The following is a 21,990-nucleotide window of genomic DNA, read 5'->3' on the forward strand; positions in this document are numbered from 1 at the left end:
GTAGCGTATTCCCTCAGTAGGAGAGCAAGTGGGCCTGAGGGCCAGGAATGCTTAGGTTCGAACCCCAGCTTTACCCCATGCTGTTTTCTGGGTCTTCCCCAAACTGGGGCCCAAGGCAACCCAATAAGCATGGGGCTAAGACACTGCCACAGTGCCTGTATTTTTTCATAGGCCCCTTGAGTTAACACTGAAGATAGAAACTTCTCTTGATGTTCAAAAAAGAGAAGTCAGGTCACACTACCCATGGCCCCTTAGCGCTAGGAAGAGGGGTCAGAGTGTGTGAATTCATGGAAGTTTCAAAACCTCTCTGAGCCTCAGTTCCTCATCCGTAAATTGGGGAAGATATCGGCTGATGTGAGGATGACATGAGATCACATCCTCAGGAGAGTTTTTGGTCTGTAGCAAGCACTGAAGATGACTAGCGATTATTACGACAGTTCTGGCCATTCTCACCTTCCCAAGCCAGTCACGTTCCTGCCTTTCACTGCTCTTCCGAGCACTGGAGCCAGATCCTTTCTGGTTTGAACCCCAGATAGGTCCTTACTTGCCATCCGATTGGAATCCTCAAACTAGTATTCATGCATCTCTCCCCATAGTGAATAGCTAGTTTTCTTCTGGTTTCTGCTATAGGAAGCTGATTCTTCCCACCTCCTTAAGAAAAAAAAAAAAGGATTTAAAAGTTTTTATTATTTGTCAACTATACCTCAATAAAGCTAGGAAAAAAATCACAAGATAATGAATGAAAATAAAAGAACAATATTTATTGTACACGTAGGTCAAGAACATTTTCAGGGAGCCTGAGGAGGGGCTTCGCTGGGTGGCAGGGTCATGTGCTCATTCGCTGGGCTCTGGGCCGCAGGGTCTGTAGCAGCAACCTTCAACACCGAGAACTCTCCACGCAACCTGCAGTGAGAAGAAGGCCAAGGCTTTTACTCCTGAAAGGAACAATTAAACTCTTCATTATTCCCTCATTTTTGACAAGAATTCCAAATTGTTCCCAGTCATTTACATTTTGTAGAACAGCTCATCCTCAGTCGCCGAATCCTTATCGTGTAGCTCCTGTGCCATGTTCTCTACGTGTGTGGCACTGAGAGGTCTGTATAGATCTCTCAGCCAGAGCGGCTGCCTCTTCCAGAAACCACCTTCCTAGAGAGCAGACAGGGACATATGAACTCTGTGTTCCTCCTACTTTGTCTCCCTGCCTCCCCCCCCCCCCCCCCACACACACACAGTACTTTATCCTCCTCACATTTACCTCCATCTTGTGTTCCGGTGACCGTCTCATATGCTGGAAAAATGGAAAAAAGTCCCTTGGAGGAAAAACGCATACCGACAATTAGTGATTCATGCCATTTCCATGTCTCTCACACGTACAGCTCTGGTCTTATTCGGACTAAATGGGTACCTGGGTCCGTACTCACGAGCAAAGTCACCACAGACCTGGGACCTTGACAAGGAGCCCTTGCATGCTGGACTTCCAGAAGTTCTCCGTGTCTGTCTAAAGTGGCCCCACAAGGTCTCTGGGGAGACTCTATGTGGCTTGGCATAGAGTACAGGCAGGATTTTCAGCCCCACTCACTTTCTTGGCCCTTGACCAAGTGCCCTCATGCAGTGAAAGCAAAAAAGCACCACCACACTGGGCAGAAGCATGTTACATAGGTCCCCTTTAGACTGGGTCTCACATGCATCATTTGCTGGGGCAGGGTGCGGCAGGGGGGTTGGGGGGTGCTTTTATTCTGCTAGCTGCTTTATCCCATAAGTTAAACCACACCAACTAAATGTCCAAGTTCAACTAGCCAAGTTATCTAGCTTGCTGACTTTCATACTGCAGGCTGTCACTGATGACTGAGTTGTGAAATCAGTTTAAAGGTCATAACCAGCACCAAGATACAAAATATTCCCTTCTGAATACAGACAGAATAGAAAAAAAATCAGACTGCATAATAATTTTGTTTAGAAACTACTTATGTCTGTGTGGGATGTGTGTACCGAGCTGTGACATAAAATGTACCTCACAGCCCAAGCACAGTACAACCAATGAAGAAGTCCCCAACAGGAAAGAAGCCATCTTCTTTCTGACACTAGTGTGGACGAAAGGGGCCACATGCTAACCTGACAAGCTCAGGGGAGGCCTGCATGGAGGTCTTGCAAACTCTAAGACCTAAAGTAGCCACAAGGATGGTCTGAAATGAAAACTTTAATTAAAAGCAATTATGGTGGGTAGTCTCGTCCTAGGCCAGTATCTTCCCTGAGGAGGTCAATCTTTACCTTAACTGAGCCTATTGTCTTTTTGCATCTATGATAACATATCCTTGAAATGTCAGGGTAACTTCTAACTTCCCTTTTTCCAGACCCCTGTTATGTTAATTGTTGACTGTTAACTATCCTGGACCTAACTAAGTAAAAGAAGTATGAGTCTATCATTTTACTCTTTATCCAATCCCAGAGGTTCTCCCCACCCCCCACCCCACCTTGCTTTCTCCCACCTTTCTACTTTGTCATCAATGGATTTCATGTAACCCATCTACATCTCTTCCTTTGATTATAATGTATAAAAATAGGTGAAAAACCACCATTCTGTGGAGCATTATCCCAGTCCATTGAGATTCTGCTTCCTGACAATTGTCAATAGTTTGACTCAAATAAACTCACAAAAATTCTTTACAGGTTTGAATGTTTTTACGTTAACACTAGCAATGTGACCACGGAGCAAGATATCTTCCCTTTCCCCTTCTTCATTTCCTTTTTATTAAAGAAAAAGACAAACTATTGTCTAAGGCAGTGGTTCTCAACCTGTGGGTTGCGACCCCTTTGGCGGTCGAACGACCCTTTCACAGGGGTCGCCTAAGACCATCCTGCATATCAGATATTTACATTACGATTCATAACAGTAGCAACACTACAGTTATGAAGTAGCAACAAAAATAATTTTATGGTTGGGTCACAACATGAGGAACTGTATTTAAAGGGCCAGAAGGTTGAGAACCACTGGTCTAAAGTCTCTCCCAGTTAAAACTGGATAAAGGGTATAGAGTAGGGGCCTGAAAACCAATAGGATGAGATGTTTTCCTGCTATTTTATAGGAAGAACTCATATATTCTACCTTTCATCACCCTCGAAGGAGACTAGTGTCCTTACCCTGAGACCACGTGGTCTTCCCTACCCCCTCCCTAGAGCCTCCACCACCAGCAGAAACACGTCCAACCAAGACTTCTCCCTCTGCACCGTTTCCTTAAAGGACCAGTGACAGCAGACACATCTGTCAGTCCCATTCAGCTTTGGCTGGGAGCTAATTTTGCAAAATCCAAGTAAAGCATCCGGATAAATAAGTATTCTTTCCAAATTTGGTGGGTTCCTCATGGAAAAAGAGGAGGATTGATAGGTTCTAAGTCCTCTAGTTTTTTCTTTTCTTTCTTTCTTTTTACTTTTATTAGTATTTATTTTACAATGAACTTACTCCCAGGCCATACGTTTCTGTTTCTCCAGTTTCTTCTGGGATATCTTTTTTTTTTTTTTTCTTTTTCTGAGCAACCTCCTCTCTGGTTGAGGAACAATCTGTTCTTTTTCAGTAAGGATCACCTCAATGTGCCAGGGAGAACATATCTATGGGTTAATCCCTCCATGAGCTCTGTGAGTTCTGTGCCGCATCTTGGGAGCTTTGTTCACCTAGATGTGCTAAATGACCAGAGAATCTACATCTACTTCCCTACGCTCTGCAAAAACTGAGCATTCTTTTTGGGCCCCCGACCCTGCCTCTAGCCCTACTCTTTGGCCTGGGCATATCTACTGACTCCACCATTTTAATAACAGAATGGCACATATTGCTTCTATAAAGTGACATCCTTCCGATGTTTGGTGGCTTTTTTTCTTTTCATTGATTTCAGAGAGGAAGGGAGAGGGAGAAAGAGATGGAAACATCAATGATGAGAGAGAATCATTGATTGGCTGCCTCCTGCACACCCCACACTGGGGATTGAGCCCTCAACCCGGGCATGTGTCCTGACCAGGAATCGAACAATGACATCCTGGGTTCATAGGTCGACACGCAAACACTGAGCCATGGTGGCTGGGTTTCACTAGTGTTCTTAAAGTGAACATGAAGATTTGAACCTATTGATTTGCCTGATTTTGTGGGATTTTCTGGGTCAAGTGAATAAGGAACCATTTTCAGAGGTCACCTCAAGCTACTTATGGGAAGAGGAAGCTCCTCTATTTCTAAAATTCTACTTTAAAAATTGCCAGACTCATATTTACCTTGAGCTTCCTTCTTTACTTTCCTCTGATGGTGTTCTATGACAATAAATCTGTTTTGGAAGAAAACAACATCATGATTATTCATCACAATGACCACTATCTCCTTTGACTCCATAGTTCCTAACTTAGAATTTTGCATGCAGTTGGCAATGTATTTTATTGGCTATTTTAGAGAACATTCAGCAGATAATTCCTAACAAAAAACTCTTAGAAGTAGGAAAATAAAAGTATCTACCAGAAACCTACATAGCAGCTTTGTTTTAAGGTCAAGAACAAGAGTAGGATGCCTATTTTTTTTTTTAATATTTTTTTTTACAGAGAGGAAGGGAGAGAGATAGAGAGCCAGAAACATCGATGAGAGAGAAACATTTATCAGCTGCCTCCTGCACACCTCCCACTGGGGATGTGCCCGCAACTCAGGCACATGCCCCCGACCGGAATCGAACCTGGGACCCTTCAGTCCGCAGGCCGACGCTCTATCCACTGAGCCAAACCGGTTTCGGCAGTAGGATGCCTATTATTACTGTTACTATTCATCATTTTTAGGAGGTCCTAATCAATTTAATTTAAAAAACGAAGTATTGAAAAAAGATAAAACATATTTGCACATGAGATGATGTATAACCTAAAAAGCCCAAAAGCATCTATTAAAATTTTATTGTCAATACTACAACAATTCAGTAAGATAGCTAAATACATGCTCAAGAGATCAACATGCAAACCTCAATAGCTTTCCTATATCCCACAAATAACTAGTTAAAAAAATGAAAGAGCCCATTTACAATATCAATGAAAGTACATAAAGTACCTAGGAATAAACTTAACAATGTGTAAGACCTATGTGATGAAAACATTAAAACTCATCTGAAGGACATTAGGAAGAACGACGACCAAGCTTCTGGAATGTTGTAAACATGTCAATTCTCCACAAATTAACCTTCAAATGCACTGCAATCCTATTCAAATTCTAAGATAGTTTTTAAACAAAAACTGCCCCCCCCAAAAGACAAAAAACTGGCCAGCTGACATTTAATAGGAAACATGCAAGAATAGCTATGAAATGTATGGAAAACAAGATAAAAAAGCAGGAACTTATCCTACTAGATATCAAAATATATGAAAAGGAATTGGAACTATATAGTGATACTGCTACTGGTACAGAAAAAAATAACTGGATCAACAGAACAGAAACCAGACAAAGAGAGTATTTTAGATCAGTGAAGAAAGAATGAGTCATTCAATAAAAGATTCTAAAACAATTGCATCTTTGTGTGGGGGATAAACAGTCAACCAGACTAAAAACAAAGTGAATGATAGACAGATTTTAAAAACCTATAAATAATAAGAAGTGTTATAAAAAGGACTTGAGGAAAATACCAGAGACTACTTTCATACCACCAGGTGACAAAGGCCTTGTTAACAAAACCTACACCCCAATAAGCCATGAGAGGACTGACAGATATGGTGACACTGTCAAGACAAAGCCTACTCTTCACAGCCCATGCCCTCTTCTCCCCTTGACTGTTTATCATCTTCCTGTTCATTTATCTTACTCCTTTCAGTAGCTTTCACTGAATTTCAGTGTTTCACATACTCCCCAGTGTTTTTGTGTTTGAGGACACAGAACGGTGGAGTAAGAAGCACAGGCTTTGCAGTTGGGCAAAATGGAGTTCTGCCACTGGGGCCTTAAGTTGATTTCCGTCTATGGAAGAGGGTGGTACTATCATCCTCACAGGGTTTAATCGAACAATATATGAAAAATTGTTCATCCTATGCTTGGCATAAACTAGTGCTAAGTTTGCTAATGGTGCCATAGTGGTCAAATCTATCAAAGGGTTCTACCTGTGGTATCAGGCTCAAAAAGCTCTTTCCCACCACTAGATTACAACAGTATTGCTTCTATTTTCTTCTAGTACTTTTACAGGTTCTTTATTTTTTTTTTTACATTTATGTATATACATACATTGGTTTAAAGTGAGAAATAGAGATCTGCTAGTATTTCTCCCTCAAATAGTTAAGCAGCTGTTTGATTACCATTTATTAATTATATTTCACTGATTAGAATATTGCAAGATGACATTTCAAAAGTCTTAGGAACACATGGGTCTGTCTATTGCTGGACTCTGTATGCTACTTCAAATTAAATATTAAGTTGCATTAGTCCTCATTGTGAAACTGACAAAATGCCTCATCTTTCTAATAGCATTCTATTACTGTCCGCTACAAAACAAAACAAGGCATGGTCCACATCCTCAAAAAGCTTATCATCTAAGTGGGGAGAGGAAATAATGAAACCATATATATAAATGTAAAGTTAAACTACATAGACATTAAATGCAGTACAGGAGTTTCAAGAAATTCCAAAAAAGCAAAGGGCCATAAGCCACTGGGAGATGTAGAGGGTACTGTCTGGGCAAGGGCCAGGTACTTACTTCCCAGAGGCCTTGGCCAACTGGTCCCCATGCTGGTCCCCAGCCTCCGAGCTTAGAAATCAGACCCTGTCCTCACCGAGAGAGAACTCACTTCTCCCTACAGGGGAAGTCTGACCTCATCAATACCGCAGGATTAACAAAAAAATCAGAAGGCCAGATTATGACCCGACAATGAGAACTACATCTGTTCCACAGACAGCATCTGTCTCTACATGATCAGGGAAATACATTCTGTAGAGGTAGGCCACCACGGCCCACTAAAGCTCAATCAGAAGGCCACTGGTGAGAACAGAATCAGAACAAAAGGAATGAGCTGAATCCAGTGTTTAATGAAAAGGGCTGAGCAGGGTCCATCTGTCTCCCCAACAGGCACAGCCTGGCTAGTGGGCTGACTCTCCACATCTGCGGCCTGGGAGGCCATCTCCACACGTAAGCAATGCTGGGATGGACAGTGCTCACGTTGGTCTCCTCTTCCCCTTTCCTCTGCTTTTTGCTGACCAACCCTCCTGCTGATAGGCAGGTTTCTCCTTAGCAGTTAATACGTCCCATCAGGTTTTACTCAAGTCTGATGGACCAGGAAGCCATTTGGTCCTTATACATCTCGACTCTGCTCTATGATGTGTTAACCTTAGTATCTCTCTCTTGGGGTGCCACTTATTACTATTATTACTATTATTATTATTATTATTATTAATATATTTTTATTGATTTCAGAGAGGATGAGATAGGGAGAGAGATAGAAACATCAATGAGGAGAGAGAATCATTGATTGGCTGCCTCCTGCATGCCCCACACTGGGGATCGGGCCTGCAACCCAGGCATGTGCCCTTGACCGGAATCGAACCAGGGACCCTTCAGTCCACAGGCTGACGCTCTATCCACTGAACCAAATTGGCTGGGATAGGGAGTAGAAATTGTTTACCATATTTTTAGGTTCTCAGGGGAGGGGAATGCCTCACTATTGCCCTGAAAAAAAAAAAATGGTGACAAAACTTAAGAAGAAGAGTAAGACCAGCGGGGCTGGAGTACTCAGGGAAGATTTCATGAAGGAAGATGAACTCGAACTGGCTTTTGAGAGATTCACAGGACTTCTTCAGAGAGAGCAAAATACGGGGATTTTAGGTGGGCTAGGCACAAACAAAAGTGGGAATGAGCATGGTGTGGCTGGATTATGGTGAGGGGCTGCTCTGTCTGAATGGAGGGCTGACATGACTGTTGAAAAGGTAAATTAGATTGGGTAGTAGGGTAGAGTCAAGATCCCCAGCTTAGTAAGTCACTCTTTAATGTTAGCAACCTGCCTGTAGGGAAAATACACCATCATGTAATTGAACAAAGGGACACAGGCAAGCGCCAGGAACAGGTGACTCTAACATGACATGCTTTAAAGAAGCCTGATGCAGGCTTTAGGTTGTTGTGTTTTAACGGAACCTATTTACACCACCATATCTTACACACTGGAGAAGAAAGCTGCTGAGTAAATCTTATGAATTGACAAGATCATACTTTTATCTTTTAGCCTGGTCCTTTCTTCCAGGGTGACATAGCTCCATGAGGTGGAGATCCTATATCTCTCCTCACTTCAGCCAACAAGGAAAAAAATCAGCGATAGAAAGAGAGTTATTGGTGAGTACATCAAATTAACATCATCCATTTTGAATTGAAGAAATTTTGCTATCATGTCAGCTCTGGCTTATTAAACTTAATTTTCCAAACTATTCTTGTTATCTTGATTTCACTTCCACAGAGATCTCTGGGAGTGGGGTGGGCTTCCTTTAAAAATCCCTGGAATATAATTCGTAGTAAAAGAACAAAGCATTTCTCAGTGCTCATGACTAAAGAGGAGTATCAAGTAGGAGTAGGTGGGAAAGTGAACTTGATTTTCAGGTTGTGGGTTCTGAATCTATTCTAAAGACAGAATATATTTTGGAAATCTGAATCAACTGTTGTCTTACCACAATGAGACAGAAAATTACAATAAAAATTATTGTTACTATAGTCACAATTATTGCCACGATGAGATTCTTGTTATAGCCATATCCTGGCACTTCTTTTGTGAGCTAAAAACAAAAACAAAGAAGGTATTAAAAAAAAAGATGAAAAGGAAAAAAAACTATTCTCTAGCCTATTCTAACTATTCCTTTTGTTGTTCTCAATCCTCATGTGAGGATATTTTTTTCATTGATTTTTAGAGAGAGTGGAAGGGAGAGAATGACCCTTCCATGCGTGGGCCGATGCTATAACCATAGAACCACACTGGCCAGGGCTAACTAGTCTTAACTACTACTCTAAAACCCCATTCTTTCAGGTGAATAGCTTGTAGGTTCTTAAAGAACATACCAAATCTAATGTACTTTGTAATCTGAGCAGTAGCATTTTCTGTACCATTTATTTATCTTTTCTCGTCTACCCTTGGAACAGTGGCGCCGTTCTCTAAATGAGCAAAGGAGGGGATCACTGTCTTAGCCCCTCCTTTGGCCAAGACAAGATTCAGATCAGGCGCCCTGGCCTTCCTGCCTGGGTGCTTTCAAGGCGTGTCCTAAACTGACTAGAGTCCAGGCCTTATGTTTGGGGAGCTGTCCTCACCTCATTGGGCTCCTCCTCTTCCTGTTCACCCTGAGCTTCCAGCCACTGCTTTTTCCATTGATCCGCATCCCGCTCTGCCTTGGAGACAGTTTCTTCTTGCTGTTTACTGAGCAGCGTCTTCGGGGGGCCTGTTCCAAAAAATAGCCTCCTCAATTTATTTTTGTAACTTTAATGGTAAAATTCAGGTTTAAGAGAGAGATTCCCTCTGTTGTTTATCAAATGACTCAGGGACATGTCTCCATCTTGCACATTTGAAAAGGGAGGTTAATGAATGGTAATAACATTGGGTCTACATTTTCTGGATTTTCCTCCAAGAAATAGGGCAATCTGTAACTTGGTGCACGCATAACATCACTCTTATTAAAGTCTAGCTGCTCACGCATTAGAGATGGTGAACTCTCTCCGTTTCTGTCTGAGGATGCCCACTCTGGCTCAACACTCAGCTCAGTGCGGGTGTCCTTCCGGCCTGGCAGTACTTTCATGAACGGTCCTTCTATAAGTAGTCCTTCATCTGTCAAAAAAGAAGAGACCACGTTTGATACTGAACGACTCACGGGACAGCTCTTTGTCTGCCCACAGCCATCCATCCCAGTCAGATAAACTGGGAATCAGCAAATATGAGAGTGCCATTTAGAGAGGAGAAAAATAAACCCCACTGAAACCTATGACTGTCAGCACAACAAAAGGAGTAAAGGTATCATTTTAAAAAGTGGTTATTTACTGAGAACATCCCATAGTGTGGAATAGAGTAACTATATTTAGGATTATTCCATTGGTCCCCAAGGGCCAATTGCCACTTACTGAAGAAATGCCAAGTCTGGAAGACGCACTCAGTGAGAACCTGAAGATCTACTGTGACTCCCCACATTCAGGTACCCCTCCTGTCTTGCCTCAGATGCAGAGGGGGCTGGAGGCTGGAGGCTTTTCACACCACACCACACCTCTCTCCACTCTTCAGGGAGCTCGTGTTCTTGCTACTGTCACAGATGACCATGATTAATGCCCTCTGCTAACAGGTCCTCATCTGGACACACCCTTCTCCACTTACTCATCGATTTCTTAGCTTGGTCCCTACTTCCATATATCCCAGCCCCCATAACAGAAGGCTCTATACAGAAAAAAACACTATGTCCACTCTTGCTCTTTGCTTAAATATAGGCAGGCATCTGGGATATAGATTAAGAGATTTGCCAGGTTTGTGTGCCACTGTGGAATGGTCAATAAATCTATGGAATAATACTTGGGGAAAGAGCAACTTAAAAAATACATATTTTTATTGATTTCAGAGAGAAAGGGAGAGGGAGAGACAGAAACATCAATGTTGAGAGAATCATTGATCGGCTGCCTCCTGCATGCCCCCTACTGGGGATCAAGCCTGCAACCAGGGCATGTGCCCTTGACCGTAATCGAACCCGGGACCCTTCAGTTCCCGCACAAAATCCCACGTGCGGGTGCACATGTACAGTGCGATTGAAACTTTGTGGCCCATGCGCAGAAGTCGGTATTTTGTGGAAGAGCCACACTCAAGGGGCCAAAGAGCCGCATGTGGCTCTCGAGCCGCAGTTTGCCGACCACTGGGCTAGGGTGAAAAGAGCAACTTTTGTCAGATGCCTCCTTTGCTTTCATTTCATGTCATTTCTTATATTTTCAGCTTGACTTGGGGAATCATCCAAAGCTTCTGACTGTATGAAGGTCAAATGTACCATTGTGCCGCTGGGGTTTTTTTCCAGAAAAATTACAAATATTGCTGGTGGTGGTGAGGGCCAGAGAAGGGGGTAAGGGTCCTGAGAAAGGGGGAACATGGGCTTGCGAAGAGCCCCAACTTGAAACCAAAGACCTGGCCCTAGGTGACAGCACCTAGCACTTTCTGACCTTGTTTTTACTCACCTGTGAAAGGAGATTAAAATGCCTGTTCTGCCCACCCTTGAGGTAAAAGGGAGTAATATAATTGGTCAACACATTGTTTTGAAAAATAAGCAACAGCATTATTATTTATGATGTGCCCCAGATCACTGACAGAGACCTGTGCTATCTGGGCATGAAAGCACAGTTTGGTGGTTATCAAGTAGGTGCCAAGAGCCTAATATGTAGGAAGGTACTTAAAAGCACCTGTGTGTTTGGTGGATAGAAAATCTTTGTGTTTCAGAGCAAGTTCAGAGTTGGATGGTGTGAGGCAACCGCTGGTCTAAGGATACAAGAGCCCTCCCATCCATTAGAAGGGCTGGGTGGCAGCTTCTGGGGATGGATCCAGAAACTCTCAAATTCCAAATAAAATAGCATCATTTGTACTCTTTTTTATAAAATTGCAAAAATAAACAAAATAAAGATGTATCTAGCCCTAACCGGTTTGGCTCAGTGGATAGAGCGTCAGCCTGCAGACTGAAGGGTCCCAGGTTCGATTCCGGTCAAGGGCATGTACCTTGGTTGCGGGCACATCCCCAGTGGGGGGTGTGCAGGAGGCAGCTGATCGATGTTTCTCTCTCATCGATGTTTCTAACTGTCTATCCCTTTCCCTTCCTCACTGTAAAAAATAAATAAAATATATTTTTTAAAAAAGATGTATCTATACCCGTCCTACAAGGCAAAGGGCAATTGAAACCTCATGCCTACAAAACCAGTTTACAAACTGACACACTAATGAACAAGTTCTCATTTGTAAGTAGCACCAAGCAGAGAGCACAGCACACACCATGTGGCCATTGATGTTAACTCCCTTCCCCCTTTCATTCTTCCCCCTCCATTCCTCTCTTGTTCTTTATCTGACTTTGAGCAAGGTGTAGTTCTTAGAAATCTAGGCAGTTGAACTCTGAATGAATGAATAAAAACAATGCAGTTACATTATTTGTTTAAAAATTTATTATCATCGCTTAAAAATTAAAACATAAATAAAATTTTAAAAGTTTATCTTTGGGCAATTCAGACTCACCACAAGGTATGTTTTTCAGACATTCAGTGTCACAATGCAGTTTGACTGTCTTGGCAACTGTCTCAATATTATTTCTAAATTGGCAGAGGCAGCAGGTCAAATGGCTAGGTAAGATCCTATAAATGGAAACACAGAGAATTAAATTAGTGACAAAGGAGTTACTTGAGTTGGTAGACCAAGGCTACCACAGAGCTGTGAAGAAAAGAATTGTTGGGGCTGCCCTGGCCGGAGTTACTCCATGATTAGAGCGTCGGCCTACACAATGAAGGGTCTTGGATTGGATCCCAGCCCCAGTCAGGGCAAGTACTGGAGGCAATGATGGATGTGTCTCTCTCACATCAATGTTTCTCTCTCTCTCTCTCTCTCTCTCTCTCTCTCTCTCTCTCTCTCTCCCTCTCTCTCTCTCTTTCTCTCTTCCCTCTTCCCTTCTTCCATCCTCCCTTCCACTGTGTCTGAAAATCAACGGGAAAAATATCCTCAGGTGAGGATTAAAAAAAATTTTTTAAAATCAATGGAAAAAAAATCCTTGGGAGAGGATTAACAACAACAAAAGAGTTGTTTGGGTATATCGCCTGAGCAGTTTGGTAGGGATCAGCTGGCCATTTGCTACTCTTGAATATAGTAAATAGAGTGGAGGACAGAAGTGCCCAACAGAAAGATAAGAATGGTAGTGGGTATGGAATGCCTAGAATAAAGGTGATAGGCATTAGAATTGGGTGACACTAACAAGTAGTTTAATTCAGAAGTATCTCCTTTTCCCAACCCGAAGGTCTCTATTCTCTATTTGGGTTGAGAATACACGGGAAGAGGGAAGACTTCTAAGAAGACTCTGGATAAGTCCCCATCTTATAGAGTCCCTTCTCAATTCCTAATTGTGAATGGTACATATATTAGAAATTACTCTGGGCATAAAACACTTTATGTGGTTACCTGGCCTCAAGAAGCCTGACTTAAGAAAATCATAAAAGAAGCCGAAAGAACGACTAAGTGAAAATAAATATAAGAAAAATCAACTTACAATTTTTCCAACTGAGGGATCATCATGAGGATGCTCACAACTGTTGTAAGTGACACTTGCGTCCTCCCCATGTCTCTGGAGGAGAAAGTGCAGACATGCATGATATAAACCCCGAGACAAAAGCTGTACACTTACAAAGACCCTTAGCGCCCTAACCGGTTTGGCTCAGTGGATAGAGCGTTGGCCTGCGGACTGAAGGGTCCCAGGTTCGATTCCGGTCAAGGGCATGTACCTTGGTTGCGGGCACATCCCCAGTAGGGGGTGTGCAGGAGGCAGCTGATCGATGTTTCTCTCTCATCGATGTTTCTAACTCTCTGTCCCTCTCTGTAAAAAATCAATCATATTCAGCCGAAACCGGTTTGGCTCAGTGGATAGAGCGTCAGCCTGCGGACTGAGGGGTCCCGGGTTCGATTCCAGTCAAGGGCATGTACCTGGGTTGCGGGCACATCCCCAGTGGGGGATGTGCAGGAGGCAGCTGATGCATGTTTCTCTCTCATTGATGTTTCTAACTCTATCTCTCTCCCTTCCTCTCTGTGAAAAATCAATAAAAAAAAAAAATCAATCATATTCATATATATATATGACACTTAGCAACATGTGAGTACTTCAATTCTGGCTTCTGTCAAAGCCAAAGATGATAATTTCAGAGAGCTCTTCTTGAAGAAATTTAAATTTATTTGTGTCATCAAATGAATGACCTTGGTGATACAATCTTTCTTCTTTTATTAAAACCGCTGTCCTACTTCTCATTCTCTATTGTGCCCACCGCTTGATTACTCTTTTAATACGTAACACACAACTTCTTTCTTTTTTCTTTCTGAGGTCAACAGTATTTCTACATGCATCTACATGTTCCAAATCTGTATGTGTTCTTCAATGCCGCTCCCTTCCTCTGTTGGCTGTCTTGTTCATATGCATTCTTTCTTAATCATTTTTCTGTGCCAATAACTCTTATCCAATCACCCAGTTAAAATGTAAATTATGACCTTTTAGTCAAAACACAAAGTACTTAATCACTGATGAAAGTAAGAAAGCAGAAATCATCTCATGAGCAATACTTACAAATATTTTAATGCTGGCAATTTAAAAAGATATGGATCGTGGACAGCTGTCAGAGGATTACGATCGAGAATTCTGGAAAAATGCAATGGAATGAAAATTATCTACATTTTCAATAATTGCCATGAAAGTTTATATTCGTTTTGTTGGTACAAAACTTGAAGGTTGAAAAAAATAACTTTCTGTCTTTATCCATATAGATCACCCTTAGAAACCGTACAGCACTCCTTTTCAGAGAGTTACCCAGTTTTCTAAATGATAAAGTGAAGATGAGAAAGTAAAAGGAGGAGGAGGAGGAGGACGAGGCGGGGGAGGAGGAAGGAGGGGGAGGAGGAGGAGGAAGGAGGGGGAGGAGGAGGGGGAGGGGGAGGAGGAGGAGGAGGAGGAGGAGGAGGAGGAGGAGGGGGAGGAGGAGGGGGAGGGGGAGGAGGAGGAGGAGGGGGAGGGGGAGGAGGAGGAGGAGGGGGAGGGGGAGGAGGAGGAGAAGGGGGAGGAGGAGGAGGAGGAGGGGGAGGAGGAGGGGGAGGAGAAGGGGGAGGAGGAGGAGAAGGGGGAGGAGGAGGAGGAGGAGGGGGAGGAGGAGGAGGAGGAAGGTGGGGGAGGAGGAGGAGGAGGAGGAGGAGGGGGAGGAGGACGAGGAGGAAGGATGAGGAGGAGGATGAGGAGGAGGAGGAGGAGGAGGAGGAGGAGGAGGAGGAGAAGGAGGAGGAGGAAAAGGAGGAGGAAGGAGAAGGAGGAGGAGGGGGAGGAGGAAGGAGAGAAGCAGACAGCACAGGGGGAAAACTGCTGAAGAACTTTTCAGAATGAAAACCCTAGGCGTGACTGTGCTCTATAGGAAGTACTTTTGCTAGTGTCCTTCATAATTTAAGGGACTTTTCTTTCATCTCTAGAAATTAAAATAATTCCATAGTTTAAACCACCCAGTTAAAGACAAAAATAGGACTAATTCCTTGGTTTTGAGCCAAAGAAGGGATAAATCTAAGAGGACCTGGTGAAAGCCATGCTGCCATCACATACTCCCATGCTTACCCTTGTATCACAGGCCTGCATCGTATGTAATCACCTGTTTACTTGTACGTTTTTTGGACCATTAGCCCCTTGAGGGCAGGGACCACAATGTGTCTGGCATAGTGCCTGACATTTACTAGGTATTTAATAAATGTTTGTTTAATAAATAAATGACATTTTGTTTATATGTCAATACAATGAACAAATTCGTTTTTGACACAAAATTTCATTTCAAATGGTAAAATAAATTTTCTCCTCAATTCTTTAAAACAAAACAAATAAACAAAAAACAAAACAAGGAGAAACAGGATGAAAAGAAAACCTGTCTTTAGGTTAACTCTACTCAGGAATTATTAGTGGTCTTAGCTGGTTTGGCTCAGTGGATAGAGCATCAGCCTGCAAACTGAAGTGTCGAGGGTTTGATTCTGGTCAAGGGCACATACCTGGGTTGCAGGCTCAATCCCTGCCGTGCGGGAGGCAACAAATCGATTGTCTCACATTAATGTTTCTCTCTGTCTCTTCCCTCCCTTCTACTCTCTCTAAAAATCAATAGAAAAATATCCTCAGGTGAGGCTTAACAAGAACAAAAAAGAATCATTAGTGTACTTTTACAGAATATTAGAAAGATAATTATCACAGCTAATACCAATTAGGTTGCTGGGCATCTGTGATGAGCATTTCACATTTAATCCTCACAGTAACCTTATTGATAAATATTATTACCCTATTTCACAAATGAGGAAACTGAGGCACTGAGAGGTTACATAAGTTGCCCTAGGTTATCAAACTAGTAAGAAGCAGAGCTGGAATTTGAATTCAGTTCTGACTTGAAAGCCTGTGTTTAGCCTGTATGAAGAAAAGGAGTTTAAAATAGTTGTTAGTTCAACCTTAACTTTGAGGCTACCGAACATAGAAATACCTTTTCAAATGTCATGTACCCATCTGGGAGAGAAAATTACATTTTCTCTTTTTATTTCTGTTTCCTAATCACCTCCCATGATTAAATATTTAACTAGCTTGCAGTCGTGGAGACTTTAGAGATTTAAAACCGTGTGTAGGTAAATCAGTGAAAATGGTGGCGTAAGGCTCCTGAAAATTCACCCCTAAAAAGGGCAGCATAAAACAGCTGGCAAAAATAGAATCCACTTTTCCAAACTCTGGAAATTTAACATACAGGCTTACAGGAATTCAGGGGACATTAATTCAAGAACAATTAAATTAATCATAAGAACAGTGATCTGTATTGCTTGAACTCATTTTAGACCTTTGCTCTCCCTCCCATGGGTAACCCTGGGAAAGAGTCCACACCCCCAGTACAGGCAGAAACAGAATCTCATTCCCAAAGAGCTGTCTCGCGGTCTCTGGAAGACCGCACTGGAAACGCACTCGGAAGACTTGCCTTTGACCTGACTGAGAGCTGCCTCTGCCGAAAGCCTCTCTCCGCAGGGGAAATGTTTTTGAAAACAATTACAGGTAAGTGTTTTAACACGGCAGCCGCTGAGGCAATGTATAACAGCACAGAAACACAAAAAATAGCCTGGCCAAAACACTTAAAGGTAAAAGCTGAGAAATGAGGTGTCCGTAGAGACTCTGAAGTTCTCTAACCTACGTCCGGAAAACTGGAAAACCATGAGACATATTCCTGGGAATCTAGAAAAAAACAATAGCGCTAATAAAGGAGTTCAGCCAGGTTGCAAGGTACAAGACCAATATGCAAAAATTAACTATATTTCTATACACAATGAGTAATAGAAAAATAAAATGAAGAAAACAATTCCATGTATACTAGCATCAAAAAGAATGAAATACTTCGGGAAAAAATTAACCAAAGAAGTGCATGACTCATACACTAAAAATTACAAAATACTGTTCAAAGAAATTCAAGAAGATCTAAATAAATGGAAAGACATGCTCTGTTCACTGATCAGAAGATAATACTGTTAAAATGGCCATACTCCCCCAAATGATGTGTGTGGTTTCAAGAAATCCCTATCAAAATCCCAACTGACTTCTCTCCAGAAAGTGACAAACTAATTCTAAAATCATATGGCAATTCAAGGGACCCAGAATAGCCAAAACAACCTTGATAAAGAGGAACAATGTGGAAGGACTCACACATCCTGGTTTCAATACCAAATTTTGGGGTCAGTTTTGTGGTTTCTGTTTTCTTGACACTGGACTATTTGAAGTCAACACTAAACATTAATTTGTTTGCCTCTACTCGTACAGCTGTACCTACAGCTGTGAACAGACAGGATTTTCTAGAGCAATGCAGAGTGATGGGATGGTTTCCTTCCGAGAGCCGGGAAAGAAATTGGAATGGGGCTACAGCTATTTATTTTTTTCTTTATATTTTTTCACACCACACCTTAGCATACACAGCCATATTCACTTCAGAGGCATATACTTTCTGAAAAATAATGTTCTGGGTGATTGGGGAGAGAAGGACCCTGTGGCAGATTTTTAGGAATTCTTTCTGCTTTGCCATTTATTAGTAAAAGAGACTCATGGCTGAGGAAACACCCACACCTTTTGCTCCCTGGAGAACTCTGAGCTAAACTTAATTATTTCAGTTCGATGTTGCATATATTTAGAAACTTTGCACATGAACAGGAATCAAAGTTCAATTCAGATGTAGAATTTCAAGGACCATTCATATATCGGAGCAGCAGCACCACTGGGATTCCCATGACGATGCTACTTTGAATGTTACGTGCTTGGTGCCTTCTATTGCCCGTGCCAAAGGTCAGCACTCAGGAAAGCAGACAGTGCCATACATGAGTTAGACAAGTCTCTTGTTCTCTTTGTACCTGAGTTTCCTCATTTGAATAAAAAATGAATGGCTCTTAAGCCATACTTTTCAGAATTCAAACTGGGCTACATCCAGCTAACTAATCACTGTATGATGTTGTTACACATAGCTTTTTACATATGTTTATCTTCTACTTCACTTACAACTTGTGTAAAAACTTCATTCCATGCCAGGCCCGAAACGTTCCAAAGCTCACTTTTGTGATTAAATTGCAACCAAGATTTCTACAAACAGACATAAGCAAAAGAAGACAAAAAGTATTCTTTCAGATCATTTATCTTTTGGCAGTGATTCTAATTTATATATGATAAAACAACCTCAATACTCCCTCCCCACACTAAATAAATCTCTCTGTAGAAGAGATCTGCTTATATATGTGGTACATTAGATACAAAACAGTGAATAACCATGAGGTTTAAAATTAAGTTTTATAAAAATTATAAAAATAATGAAGTTATATTTATAACTTACATATATCGTAAAAAAGGTAGTGATGCAAATGTATTCCTTTCAATAAATTGTATTTTATTGCAGGATAAATCTCTAGAAAAAGTAAAAGAAAAATAGTGCCTCAATTAGCCACTAGATATCTAATTAGTAGAAATAATTGGTAGAGGTTAGAATGATAATATTAAAAACGCAACTTTAGTCTAAACTCAAAATCTTAGGAATTGTGATTTGAACCTTTCAGAGCCCCTAACCTTGCCCTCACCTCTCTCATTTTCATAATCTTCATAAATAAAATATGCAACTGTAGATCTTGATAGACTTTAAAGGTAATCTTTCCTGAGAGCAGAAGAATCAACTAGATAACCTTTTATGGTCCCATCAAATTATCAAATTTAGATTATGAGCTCAAAGGTTGTCTGTTCATATGTATTTATAAATGTATAATATTAAAAGAAATAGTCTCACATTTACACACCTTTCTGGTTTAGTTCTGTTTGTCTAAGCCAATTCAATATCAGATGAAATAAAAGATGCCTTTTCACATAACTTGAAAGGAAGTTACTTCCCTAATACTACAGAACTTTGAACTAACTCAGAATGATACTTTCTATTATATTAATAGAAATTCATTTTTTACTTTACATTGCTTTAAGAATCCATGAATGTAATTGCTTCAGTTGTACAGTGGTGGGGCAACAGAAAACAACATGGCACTGAATTTTTACTTGAAAACACCCACTGTTGTCTATAGCTGGCTCTCTTATTTCCATTGATTCCACTTTAGTCCCTCACTTTTCACCTGGATGGGTATAACTGCTTTCTGACTGGCATTTCCCTCTGTAATCTCCTCCTTTCTAATCCATCCTGCACACAGTCACTAGATTAGCTCTCCAGAAGTGACTCTCAAATACCAGCCAGCATCACTTGGGAACTTACTGAAGATGCAAATTCTCAATCCCCTCTGGACCTACTGAATCAGTAACTTTGGGGTGCAGCCAGAGATTCTGTTGTAGGCTAACGTTTGTCCTAGAGCACTGGTGTGATAACATGGTAGCTTGGCATTCAAAGCCTTAGATGATCTGATTCTAAAGTCCTACTCTCTCTACTTGTACTCTACAATGTATTTTTCCTGTGTCTTGCCTTTCCATATGCTCCTTTGCAAGCTTATTCTACCCAAGATGTCTGCCTGATGATCCCCAAGGGCCCTTCAAGGTCCTGTTCAAAAAGCTACTCTAGTAACATCTTTGCTAATCCAACCTGAAGTCTCTTTTCCCTCTGCTGTAACCAAAACCAATTGATAGCTCTCATTGCCCATATCTATTTCCTCGTTTTAAAAGTTATTTTTGCATCCTATTTCCTCTGAGAATAACTCTTTGAAAGAGAGTTATTGATTTCAAAGACAAAGGGAGAGGGAGAGAGAGAAAGAAACATCAATGATGAGTCTTGCTCATTTGCATTGTCTACTATGTTAAAAACAGACATGTGCCGAAACCGGTTTGGCTCAGTGGATAGAGCGTCGGCCTGTGGACTCAAGGGTCCCGGGTTCGATTCCGGTCAAGGGCATGTACGTGGGTTGCGGGCACATCCCCAGTGGGAGATGTGCAGGAGGCAGCTGATCGATGTTTCTCTCTCATCGATGTTTCTAACTCTCTATCCCTCTCCCTTCCTCTCTGTAAAAAATCAATAAAATATATTTAAAAAATAAATAAATAAAATAAAAACAGACATGTGAACATATGAAAATTCAAATATCTCTCTCTATATAAAAGGCTAATCTGCAAAGTGTCCCCTTGGGAGTTCAACGGGGAGAACAGGAGTTCGATTGCTCGCTATGACACGAGCTGACCACCAGCGGGCAGTGCAGAACAAAGGAAGGCCCTGGCCAGCAGCCAGAAGGCCCCGATTGGCCTTGATCGCCAGCCAGGCCTAGGGACCCTAACCATGCACGAATTTCATGCACTGGGCCTCTAGTTTATGAAATAAACAAAAAATCATTCTTAACTTAAGGGTTGTAAAAACACATACACCATAGGTCCAATTTGATCATGGACCCTAAACTAAATATAAACATGAGCAGATGGTATATGAACACTTATATAACAAGGCTCATATGGGTGTGTATAATTACTTACACCAAATTACCACTTTTCCTCTATAACTGAAGAGTTTTTCTATATGTATCTTGTCCATATGATTAAAAAAAAGAAAATGCATAGGAGATATTAAGTGCTAGAGATGGGCTGGAGCCCTACACAAACTTACAGAATTGTAGAATTTTATTGATGGGAGAAATTGTAGAGATAATCTGTTTTGAAACCCTTATTTATTTTATCGATAACATAACGAAAAACTCAAATAGAAACAAAAACACAACTCAAATAAATATAATTAACTTACAAATACTGGAGGAACATCAGGCCTTCAAATGAATCCTTATGTAATTCTCTCAAATTATTTCCACTGAGATTTCTGAAAAATGAAAAGGTTATTTCTGGATCAAAATGCAAAATAACTACAACTATTTACTGCACAGAAATATATATGGGGTAATGGTGCCATTATTATGTCTTTTATTAATAATTCAGAAGTCATTTATGACAATCTGTTCAAGTTGAACTAGTAAGATGACACACAAACTGTCATGAAAAATACCAGGTACTTTGATGGAAATATTTTTCCCCAAATCATTTATGTGCCTAAATAGACTTTTCTACAAATCAATATTAAAAAAATGAGCAAAAAAGGGCAGAGCAAATTCAGGGAAGAAATACAAATGTTCAATACATATATAAAAGTACTTAAGTTCACAATTAATCAGAAAAATTCAAATTTATTCACCTATTAGATCAGCCAAAAAATGGAGACTACGCAGTGGTGAAAAGGTAGAGGGAAATAGATGCTGTCGTGGCCCACTGATTGGAGTGTAAATTGGCACAACTTCTTTGAGGACAATTAAAATATATCAGCCCTGCTGGCGTGGCTTAGTGGTTGAGCGTGGAACTATAAACCAGAAGGTCAGGGTTGGATTCCTGAGTTGTGGGCTTGATCCCCAGTAGGGGGTGTGCAGGAGGTAGCCAACCAATGATTCTCTCTCATCATTGACGTTTCTATTTCTCTCTCCCTCTCCCTTTGTCTCTGAAATCAATAAAAATATATTTTTTAAAAAAGAGGGCCTGCCAAATTTAATTTTTAAAACAAACAGAAATGCAATCAATAGTGATTGATTTGGGACATGGAGGGGGAAATACCATTTATCAGAGTTACTGACCTCAAAATTCTGGACCAAGAAGGATCATACAATGCAGTTAGTTATTTTTTGTATTCATTTTTGGAGAGAATATACTCACAGTTTTGCAACAAAATGGTATGGCTTCCATGTATCTTTATTGATGTAAGAAATTAAGTTTCCTTGCAAGTTTCTGTGAAGAAACAATTAATATCCTTGAAT

The 21,990-nt window shown here is 41.1% G+C and overlaps 1 protein-coding gene across 1 annotated transcript; it reads right to left on the reverse strand.

Moving 5' to 3' along the window:
• Positions 1-741: 741 nt before the first annotated feature.
• On the reverse strand, positions 742-21,383 carry LRRC37A (leucine rich repeat containing 37A). Its single transcript, XM_081109752.1, has 13 exons — positions 20,940-21,383; positions 18,564-18,635; positions 18,236-18,316; positions 14,276-14,347; positions 13,214-13,288; positions 12,196-12,311; positions 9,649-9,780; positions 9,270-9,397; positions 8,639-8,743; positions 4,255-4,304; positions 1,256-1,310; positions 1,010-1,146; positions 742-903 (listed from the first exon to the last, which is right to left on the reverse strand). Exons 1-13 carry the CDS (start codon positions 20,954-20,956, stop codon positions 789-791), a joined length of 1,155 nt encoding a protein of 384 aa, XP_080965878.1. The 5' UTR covers positions 20,957-21,383; the 3' UTR covers positions 742-788.
• Between the last annotated feature and the right edge of the window lie 607 nt (positions 21,384-21,990).

This window comes from Myotis nattereri, assembly GCF_964212035.1.
Source record: "Myotis nattereri genome assembly, chromosome: 16".
NCBI classification, from domain to species: Eukaryota; Metazoa; Chordata; class Mammalia; order Chiroptera; family Vespertilionidae; genus Myotis; species Myotis nattereri.